The sequence below is a fragment of the Postia placenta genome (genome assembly GCF_002117355.1).
Source record: "Postia placenta MAD-698-R-SB12 unplaced genomic scaffold POSPLAscaffold_6, whole genome shotgun sequence".
NCBI classification, from domain to species: domain Eukaryota; kingdom Fungi; phylum Basidiomycota; class Agaricomycetes; order Polyporales; family Adustoporiaceae; genus Rhodonia; species Rhodonia placenta.
Window position 1 is genome coordinate 801,191 of NW_020169837.1, and position 10,754 is coordinate 811,944.

Here is a 10,754-nt window from a genome sequence, read left to right on the forward strand (position 1 = left end):
CAGACGTCAGCACGCGACGGCGGGCGGGGAGATGCACTCGCCTCTCGGTGCGCAGCTCGAGCAGGTCGGCTGCGGCCTCGGCGAGGATGGCCTCGCGCCCCGCGCGCACGTCGTCTCGCACGCCTTCGAAGCGTCTGGCGATCTTCTGCATGACGGCCTGCGCGAGATCGTGAGTGAGATGGCCCGTCAGCCGTGTCGCGGTTCTCTACCTCTTGCAGATCTTGGAGGACATCGACGATCTCTTGCACGCCGACGGCCTTGTCCTTCGTATCGTATTTATTCGTTCGACCGCTGTCGGCGGTCATGAATACCGTGTCGCTGGGCAGCTTTTTGATCGGAGTGGGCTTCTTGAGGATCGGGCTCCGCGGAGCTAATGCAAGCACGACTGAGGCTCTGAATACCACACCAGCACGAGCAGCCTCGTACCTGGGACTTTATTCGCCTCCGGCGCGATATCTTCCCTGGCATCCATGCTCATGCGCACATCGACAGGTTTGCGGGGCGACCGCCGCTCCGGGACCTCTGGTGCGAAAGTAACGGTATGCTTCGCACGCGAGGCCTTGCTTGCACTTGACGACGGGTGAACGGGCGGTAGCGGAGGCTTCCGGTACGGTGTGGATGTCTCAAAGTCTTCCTTGGTGGCTTTGCTGAAGGCGAAGCCGTGGTCGAGCTCCTCTTGCAGCGACTTCACAGCCGAGCGGGGAGGCTTCTGTTTGACGGGTGAATCGTCTTTCGTCACAGGCCCCGTTCAGGCACCCCGTCTGCGATCCACACTGCGGGCATCTTCAAGAAGGCGGAGCTCCTCGAGCTTTTGGGCGTGATGGACACAGATCTGCGTGAAGCGCTGCCTTTGGACAATGATAAACATATTTTGTGGGCTGTGATGGTGAGAGACTGAGAGTGAGATTTAGAGCGAGATGGAGGCCGAGATGTGGAGATCGAGGGGCAACAGATCAATGCGGAGATGGATTGCTGGGATGGGGTCCGCCGCATTCGCTGTGGACGGCTGACGCGCGATGGCGCACGATCGCGTGATCGAGATCTCTGGCGGCTTGTTGTGCCGTGCCTTGACGCCGGGTGCGAATGCGTGCCAGGTGAGTTGCGAGAGCTGACCACGTGAAGCTGAAGAGAACTGACCGGATGAAAATCGAGAGATAGGGCTGGTGAAAGGGCATAGAGCACAGTGAGGGAAAGGACATAGAGTGCAGAGGGAAAGGACATAGAGCACGGCGAGGGGGAGAGCGCAGTGCAAGGACATAAAGCGCAGTGAGAGCGCAGTGCAGGGGAATACAGCGCGGCAGCTACCACAAAATATATTGCTAAGTTACAGTCTTGTCCACTAATGCTCCCGCTCCCCTGCCCGTTGCTTTCTCCATGCCCGCCGTCATCCCGCCACCAGCAGACGCCATCTTGCACGCACGAGCCTCTGCCCAGTCACCACACTTCGCGCCAAGTTGCTGGTGCATCGCGCACAAGCATGCGCTGTCCCCGGTCACCACGCTCTACGCCAAATCGCTGTCGCATCGCGCGACGGGGCAAGGGCGCAGACCACCAAAACCAGTGCCGACCGGGAGCACAGCGCGGCGCGTGCGCGTTCACCCTTGCGCCAGCAAAACCGGTCAGCATTTTGTGCGTGACCGCTCCCTACCATGTCCGGACGCCCACATGCCGCGCCCGGTCAGCTCGCCACCTCGAACCGTCTCAGTGCGACCCCGCGCTCCCAACGGCATAATACGTCTTGCGTCCGCATTCCGCTCCCAGGCAGCCAACCTGACTCGTGCGCCGCGCGTGATCTGCGTGAGCGACGCTTTGTTCGTTGCCGCTGCCGCCGCTTGATGGTCAGTACAACCAAAAAAAGGTAAGCCCTGAGCTTACTGTTGCCATAAGACATCCCACGTCTGACGCAGCCCACAGTGTAGCCGCGCTGTCATTCAACTCCAATATCTCCCTCGCAACCTCGCAGTGTGTCTCATCACCATCCCCGCTCTCATATTCTCAGATGATGGAAGTAGCAGCTGATTGCAGGAATCATAGCAAGGTCCCGTTAGTAACAGGGAATATGAGACAATGATGGCCACGAGTATACTTACCTAGAAGCCAGAGACATCACTGTCAACATTGTTTGGAGCGCGAGGAATGAACACTGGACCTAAAATTGCAAAGTGACAATAAGGGAAGTGGTGGGAGACTCGTCAGAATAAATTCACACTTCACTTATATATGGTTTTGGTCAGGCAGTGCGGGTGGAACCTCTGATGTGATGGGCCCAGACTAAAACGTATCAATCTAGCAACATCAGAAATAGATGGTTGCATCCCGTATCGTGGGAGTGTGAGAACAAGGGACAATCCTCGTTGTTACTGTATTGTGCCCTCTGAGATTTTTGCTTGCCAAAATCTCCTTCCGTTGAGCCTCTGCCTTCTCGACCGGCGCGCAAATGCCGGCTTACGCCTCAGCAGGTGCGCAACCTCACCATACTTGTACGCTGGTTTGCTCCCGTTGTTCTGTTCACGTCGCGTCAGCTGATCCTCGCAGCATCAGGTCTGCCCGTCACAAGAATCAAGAACCTGCGGCCCACCTTGTTTGCAAAGGACACAGACAGGACAGCCATTCAGAGATAGAATTTGTATCTCCAGGTATGTCATGTTGTGTGGTCTTGGTCACCGACACATGGAGTGCTGACGATGTTGCCGTCTTCTAGCCTTGTGCACGAGACAGTCCAGGGTGGGCGCACATGATGCCGCGAGCGCGCATCAGGTTCTACATGCAGCTGGTACACCATCTCGTTGCGCTCATGCTGGTTTCTCTTGCTGATTTGTTTCCGCGGCCAGTGTGTTCGCAATCGGACACGAAGCTCAAGGGTACGCGATGCTGCCGCATCAGCGTCCTCCCCGGTATGCTGCCCGCTGACCTTTGTATGCCGGCCGTCCGGTCAACAATTTCCAGGTGCACCGATGTGTTCTATAGGGCCGCTTCTCGTGGGGCTGTTGAGTGGGGGCATAACAGCAATGTGATTGCACAATTGTATTTACGACATGTATTACTCAGGCTTTCCCATGTAGGCTGAGACCACAGGTGTCCGGTGGGGCGGGAGCCGGGTGCAGAGGCGAGCGCGCAAGGCGACGGTGTGGAGAGCAATGCGCGACCAAGGATGCATGCGTGAGGGCTCCCGCTTGGACAGAACTGCCGCATGCCCGTGGCGGTATAATGGCTTGGTGCGAGCGCAGAGGACATGCTCAGAGACGTCGTCAGACCGTGCCCACATGCTGAATCGCCGGCGACCAGCACATGCGTGCACGTTGCACGTACCGCAGAGCACAACGACCAAGCTGCGCGCGGCCCGTGCCATCCGTCTCCAGCAACGGGTCAGTGTGCATGCGCATTTGCAGATGTCCGTGCGTGAGCCACCCGGCATGCGGGTGCAGTGGGTGCCATCTTGCGCCACAGCAGGTGTGATCTTGCGCGCGTCGGGTCATGCTCGTGTGCTGACTGGCTACTGTTCCTCTGCCTGCACCCGCGTCTTGTCATATTGACCAGCCGTCCCACTTTCACAGGCAGCGCGCAGGTCGGGTCCGCACCGCACTTTGTGTTTTGTGCGTGCGCGCCCGGTATGCCATCTCGGCGTGTGAGTAATGGGCTGTGACGTGTGTGCTAGCGAGGACACGAGGATCGTGTGTGAGGTCAGCGATGCGCTACGGTCAACAACGCGAGACCAACGGCGGGGCACAGTAGCAGAGGGGTGGCTGAGGCGGGCAGAGCGTCTGTTGAGGACCGGGAGCGAGCGGGCGGGGCGGAAGCGGCGGGCTGTGGAGAGACGGCGTGAAGAGACAGCGTGAAGAAGAGGGGGGCGTGACGATGAGCGATGCAAGAAATGAATAATGTGTTTACCTTGCTTGTCAGAGTGTCTCCCTGAGAGCTGTTGAAGGAGCGCGCCGAGTGCGCATCCCGGGCAGTCACGTCGTGCGGCGGCCAACGTCGTAGGTGTTTCCTAGGCCGGACGTCCGGTCATTCTCGCCATCAACAACCGGCGATGGTAGATAGTGGTGGACGTCACCCGTAGCGAGGGAGCGCACTTGGCGGGAGAGCATGGAGACGAGGATGGACGAATGATCCGAGTCGCGCGCGTGCCGGCATGCATTTGCAGCGCGCACTGAGATGCTGCCGAGATGGGCTGGCGGCACGATCAGTAGGATGCGAGAGCGTGCGCGCATCGACGATGCAGACACTGACCGGGCTGTGGAGCATGAAACACTGCTCAGGTGGAGAGCGCACGACCATGGGGGCGACCGGAGCGAATCAAAATGTCATTGGTGGGGGAGTGACGGGAGCCGGCATTGGTGCATGCACCTGGCATCGAGATGGCTCGTACTGCTCGCTCAATCAGTCATTTTGCTGCTGCTGGTCTATGCGTTGTCCTTCGTTGTGCGCCACCTCGAGCTGCCATTCCATGGGTGTCCGCTCAATGCGTTAAATTTCTGTGCGACCCAACATTCCATCATCTCTAAGCACAGCGCAGCCCGTTGGTACTGATACACGAACGCGCCACACCCGTCGCTATCCCGTACTCTCCATATGTTCACATCTGAACCTGTGGGCTCATCGTAATGCCTGCCGTGACCGGGGTAGCGCGCCGTCGGGCCCCGCCTCCTCATGTCTTCACATAGACGTCTGTCCCCGCACCGAGCGCGGGTCCTTCTCCGGCTCTCTGGCAACCTAGAACACCTCAACGTCAGTTCTGCGTATCGCGGTCACCATCCATCCGGCGAGCTGCATGCCCGCGATGTCCAGACGCAGCAATCCAAACGAGGGCGGAGGCGGCCTGTCCTTGCGCGCGCGCGCGTGCAAGACTGTCGCCCGTGGTGTGATCCCACTTCTAGATGCTGTCGCGATTCCCGCTGCTGATATCCGTGCGCCCGAGCACGCCTGTCTGTGCACGTCGCGACGTGCAGTCCGCGCGCTGTCCTCCGTGGCTCATGCTCGACGTCCGTGTGCAATGCCTCTCTCGTGCACGGAGGAGTACGCCCCCTGTATTTCTTCTCAACGACATCCGTGCATGTCCGCCATGGTGCCGCCCTACCATAACCGGGGTTGCGCGCCGTCTGACCATGTCATCAGCTGTCCCCATGTCGACCACAACCAACGCGTCTGCCGCCTAAGGTGATTCCGGTGCGCCCCTGGTGCAATATCGCTTCCCGCAGGTGATTCGACACGCGCTGCTGATAGCCGTGGCACCGTCTTGCTCGCACGCGTGCGGATTCGCGGGCTGTGTGCCAGTATCGTAGAGGGCGAGGGCGAGCTTGCAAGCTCGCACGCCACCTATCGCGCAGACTGGCCAACCGTTGGGATCACCTGCTGACATTGCACGCGCGGGCGGGCATGGCGACCGGTAGCAGCACACGCGAATGTCGTAGTGGGCTTCGAATGTTTTTTCTCCCGGGAGCGGCCCCGGCCTCGCGGGCAGGTCGCTGGGGGGACCGTCCACTTTGCACATGCGAAACGCACGCCATTTGCGGCCGGTGGATCCTCCTCGCTGCGATACGCCGTCGCAGCACACGGCAAGCTCTGGCGGGCACCCCAGCCGAGATGTGCGTGCGCGCGCGGCTCACATTTACCACGGGGTCTCGACTCCCCCCCCCCCCCGCCGATAGCCGTGCGCGCTCTCGCTCGCCCGCACGCGTGCATACCCGCCGCAGCTGGGCAGGGCATGTTGTGCCCTTCCGGCGGAGGCCGCACGCCCGCGCCGACCGGGATCGCGCAGGATGAGGACCAGTCTGCGCGCACACCTGGTGCAGGACAGACGGCGCAGACGGCACAACGTGCGGGGTGTGCGCCCCGCTGCGCAGACCGCATCGTGCCGCAGCCGCGCGCGGGACAGGGCCGTGTGTGGACGCTCGGGCGTGCGGCGCCCGGGCTAGCGGGCAGAATCGTTTGCTGACACTTGGCGGGGGGGATGGCGCAGGCACGGCATCCCGTCGGCGGACGCACGAGTCACATCCTGCGCGTTGGGCGGCGCCGGCGTGTGTGCTGTGTGCTGCCCGAGCTCTGCGGGCGGGTGGCTAGGCGCATCGCGCGCGCAAAACACGGTGGCGGATTCGGAATGCACGTCCCATTCGGTGGTGGAAGGCGTCGCGGCGACGCGCGAGAAGCCTGGGCGAGCGCTCCGGCGGAGATGCGCGTAGCTCGGGCGTGGGTGTTGCGGGAGGATAGGCGAGTGGGTGCGTTAGCTACGCGACGGGGATGGGCGCCGTGACACGGAGAAGGGAGCATCTGTGCGTGGGTTCGCAATGCGGGAAGGAAGGATATAAAGGGGCTGGAGATGGATGGAGGGTCGTGATCTCCTGGCCGTGAATTCGCCGCTATTGACTGGTATGTGCGTCGAGGGTGTCTGGCCACGGGACCTACGCGTGCTGTGTGTACTGACGTTCATATGTTGCAGGTATGTGGGCCGACGTTGGAGGGCTGTGAAGAGCCACGACGGTGAGCGCGGCCGCAGGTTGGTATGGTCGACGCTGTGCTGACGGTGTGATTGGGTTGGAAGATTGCGGATGTGGGCACGGGCGCAGGTATCGTGGACAGAGTGCTGCAGGAACAGAGGTTTACACGGCGGCGAGTGTTGCGTAGAGGTACCGCCCGTCTGCGTCGGATTCTGTTTGTTATGCCGATGCGCGTGTAAGCAAGCAGCTAAATTGTATATTAACATGCTTACGGGGTGCAGATGCGTGCGCGCGTGCGGGCTGCAGGTCCTGGGCTTGTAGGGCTGAGACAGGGCTGCAGTATGAGGGCAGAAGATGCTGCCGCAATGTGCACAAGAAGTGCAGGCCGGCCCCCTGACCGATACGCGTGGGCGGCGTGTGTGCAACTGCAGCAGCAGCGTGAGTGAACGACGGGCTCGCGGGCCTTGACAAGATGCGGGCGGGCACACCTTGAGCTGACGGCGAGGGCGGCCGAGGGGATGGATGCAGCGCACGAAGGGAAAAACATACCGGTGCACATCTCCCAGGAGCGCTCTGTCGACGATCCTGAGTGGCAGACTTGAGACTTGAGGCGGCCCTGGATGGCGCCGTGGTGCCGGAACGTCTGGCACGGCGTGATCTTGAAAGTCCCGCTGTCGTGGTCATCCCCGACCGGGTCTCATCAGGAGCCACTGCTCGGGCTTGCACGCGCCGTCCGGCATGCGCGGGCCTGACGCCCTGCGCAACACGCTCGTCCCGGATGTAGTAGTGCGCGTCCTGCACGCGCGGGCCAGTAATGGCTGTCACCCAGACCAAACGCGCTGCACTCGACACCCTCCAGCAGCCGCACGCCCCAGCTGCGGCGACGCTTGTCACGCACACAACCCACTCCTCCTTTGCAACGTCCGCGGTCGTCGCGCGCGCCGCGGGGCACTTCGCCATGTTCTCAGTCCGCCCGCCGTCCATTGCGTACGGCACTGTCACCGGACAGCGCACCATCAGGCAAACATTACAGCATCCCATTGACCGCTGACTGCGTGTGCTCACATAGCGCGCACGGCGCCCGGTTGCCCGGTGTACGTACGTATGCTACCGCCTCGCTTGCGCTACACTCTCGTCTGGTGCAACCGGTCTCCTCCCTGCACACCTTGGTGAGCCATGCCGCTCCTGACATTCATGTGCTATCTACTGACCTCCCGCTCTGTTTGATTGCTACTGCGAGCGAGTCTTGGTCGACAGCAGTAGCTACTGAAAGATGTCTTGCGCGCACAGCGGGAGGGTGGCGATGCCGGAGTTGGACCGCGTGCGGGCGCGCAAAGCGACGCAGGCTGCCGTGTGCGCGTCAGATCGTTCAGCTAGGCACCGAGTGATGCAAACATGCACATTTGCGACCGGGGGTGTAAGTGCGCAACGCCGCCATCCGTCTGAGAGATGCACGCAACATATCAAATGAACGAACACATACAACGCAGGACCCAGCGCAAACGTCTTTGTGAAGCCAAGGGCACACATAAGGCCCCGGCCGTCGAGTGGGTAGGCCCATCCCGCATCTCGCACGCGCGGTCTCGTAACGACGCGTTCGCGCGTGATTACGCGAGAGCGGGGAGAGGGAGCTCACCTCGGCTGTTCGACAGAGCACAGCGCGGGCACAAGAGGATGCCGCGGGATTAGCTCACAGCCGGCACGGCTGGCATCAGTGTGTCCCCTTTGCATTCATTCTGCTCATCTGTCCGCGCCCCTGCACATCATCCTCGCGCTGTCCCTTGCGCCCGCGCTTCTACCACGGTAAGCTCTGCATTGCATCCTCGTTTCGAGCATCCCACTAACCGCTGACCGCGCATCCCCACACAGCGCGGCGTCAGGCAAAAATGACCGCTCACATTCGGGCCTGGGGACGCGGGGAGTGGCCGTCATGGTTTCGGGACGCGTAGTTACCATCTAGCGACGCGGTAACCTATGCGAGATGTCCGGGCGGCAGTCGTGAGAACGGCGACAGGGGAGAGCGTGCGAGGAATTAAAAGCGGGTGTCGTCAGAAATGCCTGCATCATTTATGACTCGTCGTCCGCTCTGCTGTCATTTGCACTGTGCCCCGGCCGCTGTCTCGCTCGCCCGTCCCGGCCATATCGTGTTGGGTGCCTGGATGCTGGCCCGGTAAGTCGCCGTCGTGGTTTATAACACTGCACTACGCCACTCACCGTGCACGCCATGACAGGTGCGCCGCACACCACTCCCTTGCGCAGTGTGCATCAACCGATCGCGCAGGACGGTCCAGGTGACGGCTGGTGCAGGAGCGCGAGGGACCACTGCGGCAGTTGGGCAGACTGAATGAGGCGCGCAGTCGGCGGTAGCCCGCTGAGATTCCATGGTGCGCGGTTGCGTGCAAACTGACGGCCGGCCGGCCGAGCGTCGCGTCCTGCGTCCGTGTCGACCGGTGAGTGGTGGGCATTGATGTCTGGATGGAGAGGCTGACCACCGCGATGTGCAGTCTGCAGGCGTTTGCGTCTCGCCGTCTGCACGTCCCGGCGAACGCGCTTGGTCAAGTCGTCGCAGCGCCTGGTCAAGTCGTCGCGCTGCGACGATGCGGACGACGCGCCGCGGAGGGAGGACGGCCGCAAGGTGGGCGCGGGGCGTGCGGAACATGGGCGGGTGATGCGGGATGGCTGGTGGCTAGACAGCGGGGGGTGTAAAGACTGTCTGAGCAAGATATACATGTACATATTGACTGTCCGACTGTACATCGACCGTCTGCCGCGCACGGACGCCTGCGGCCGGGAGCGCACGCCTCTACCGCAGCCGCCTCCGCCCCGTCGACTTGCGCGTTGGGCACGGCTGACGACTTGCGCGGCGCCCATCTGAGTGTGATGGCGGCAGGAAGTCCAGCTCCGGCCTTTGAGCAAGAGCAAGACAGCAGCGGCGACCGACGTCTGCGCGACGGGCCAGGCAGACCCGCGCTCAAACAGAGCCCGCGAACGGGTGTGCAGTGGCGCTGGGTGGGGAGGTGGAGAAACGCGGCGGAGGAGGTGGAACGGACGCACAAATTCTGGTCGCGACGCGTTTGGCTGAATGGAGCGCGGTGTGCGGCGCGTGGACAGACAGACCACGGGCCTGAGGCGGGCGTGCACAGAGACGGTCGTCGCACGGGCGGGAGAAGAATGTGCGCGGGCGATGGATCCCGGCAGTCGGGAGTCAGCTGCGTGACTGTCCGCGACCAGGGGCCGATACGGCGGTACGGACAGATCGCGCATTTGTCGCGCGTTCACTTGAGGCACAACGCGTGCACGGTCGGCACTGTGCACGCGTCCGCGCAGGCAGGATTCTAGTGTTGTGCCCTTCCGGCGGAGGCCGCACGCCCGCGCCGACCGGGATCGCGCAGGATGAGGATCAGTCTGCGCGCACACCCGGCGCAGGACAGACGGCGCAGACGGCACGACGTGCGGGGTGTGCGCCCCGCTGCGCAGACCGCGTCGTGCCGCAGCCGCGCGCGGGACAGGGCCGTGTGTGGACGCTCGGGCGTGCGGCGCCCGGGCAGAATCGTTTGCTGACACTTTGCGGGGGGGATGGCGCGCAGGCAACGTGCAGGCACGGCGTCCCGTCGGCGGACGCACGAGTCACATCCTGCGCGTTGGAGAGACTCCGGACGCCGCGCCAGCGTGTGTGCTGTCCGGAATGGATAGGAGATGAGATGGGAGGAACGTACGCCCGAGTTGAAGCGGCACATGTTGCGGTAGCTGCAGGAGAGGTGAGGACGAAGAGGGGCCGATAGGACGGGTGCGCTCACGAGAGGCTGCCTGGCAGGGAGATGCTCAGCGTGGGTGAAGAAAGCGGGCAATGAGAGAGGGCACGCACCACCGTAGATGATCCCGTCCTTTTCCATCTTTTCGCGGCCTGCACGCGCGCGGTCCTCGTCTATGGAAGCGGGCTGGACCCAGTGCTCGCGGGGGACGCGGCCGAAGGAGACGGGGCCGGAGACGACATTTGAGATGCGCCTGCGGAGAGAGGGGTCAGCGGCAGCGCACGCGAGACCGGGGGATAGCGCGCGACGCGACGCACGTCTTGAAGTCGTCGGAAAACTCGTCGTCATTGAGGAAGACCCAGGGATAGTTGAAGCGCTGGTTGAACGACTGCTCCAGCTCGCGCACAGACCGGACGGCCGACTCCGTGTCCGCGTTGCGCGCGAGCATGAGCAGGGTCGCGTTGGCGCGGACGGACGCGTTGGCGGGCGGCGCGGGGTGCAAGTAGTCGGTGAGCACGGCCGGCGGGGGAGGCGTTCCCCAGCCGGTGAGACGGGAGACGTGAGGTGA

The 10,754-nt window shown here is 62.6% G+C and overlaps 2 protein-coding genes across 2 annotated transcripts; both read right to left on the reverse strand.

Annotated features, from left to right (window-relative positions):
- Window positions 1-25: 25 nt before the first annotated feature.
- On the reverse strand, window positions 26-1,466 carry POSPLADRAFT_1106308 (hypothetical protein; the record flags this gene model as incomplete). Its single annotated transcript, XM_024483290.1, has 6 exons — window positions 26-157; window positions 210-370; window positions 427-709; window positions 773-848; window positions 1,026-1,108; window positions 1,329-1,466. Coding segments are annotated over 6 exons (873 nt in total), but the record flags the coding sequence as incomplete, so codon positions are not given.
- A 3,686-nt stretch (window positions 1,467-5,152) lies between these two features.
- On the reverse strand, window positions 5,153-10,745 carry POSPLADRAFT_1142117 (glycosyltransferase family 15 protein; the record flags this gene model as incomplete). Its single annotated transcript, XM_024485386.1, has 17 exons — window positions 5,153-5,530; window positions 5,784-5,911; window positions 5,986-6,042; window positions 6,104-6,224; window positions 6,520-6,580; window positions 6,707-6,768; window positions 6,984-7,429; window positions 7,500-7,587; window positions 7,642-7,711; window positions 8,333-8,406; window positions 8,537-8,589; window positions 8,649-8,774; window positions 8,843-9,120; window positions 9,210-9,340; window positions 9,489-9,997; window positions 10,300-10,439; window positions 10,504-10,745. Coding segments are annotated over 17 exons (2,964 nt in total), but the record flags the coding sequence as incomplete, so codon positions are not given.
- Between the last annotated feature and the right edge of the window lie 9 nt (window positions 10,746-10,754).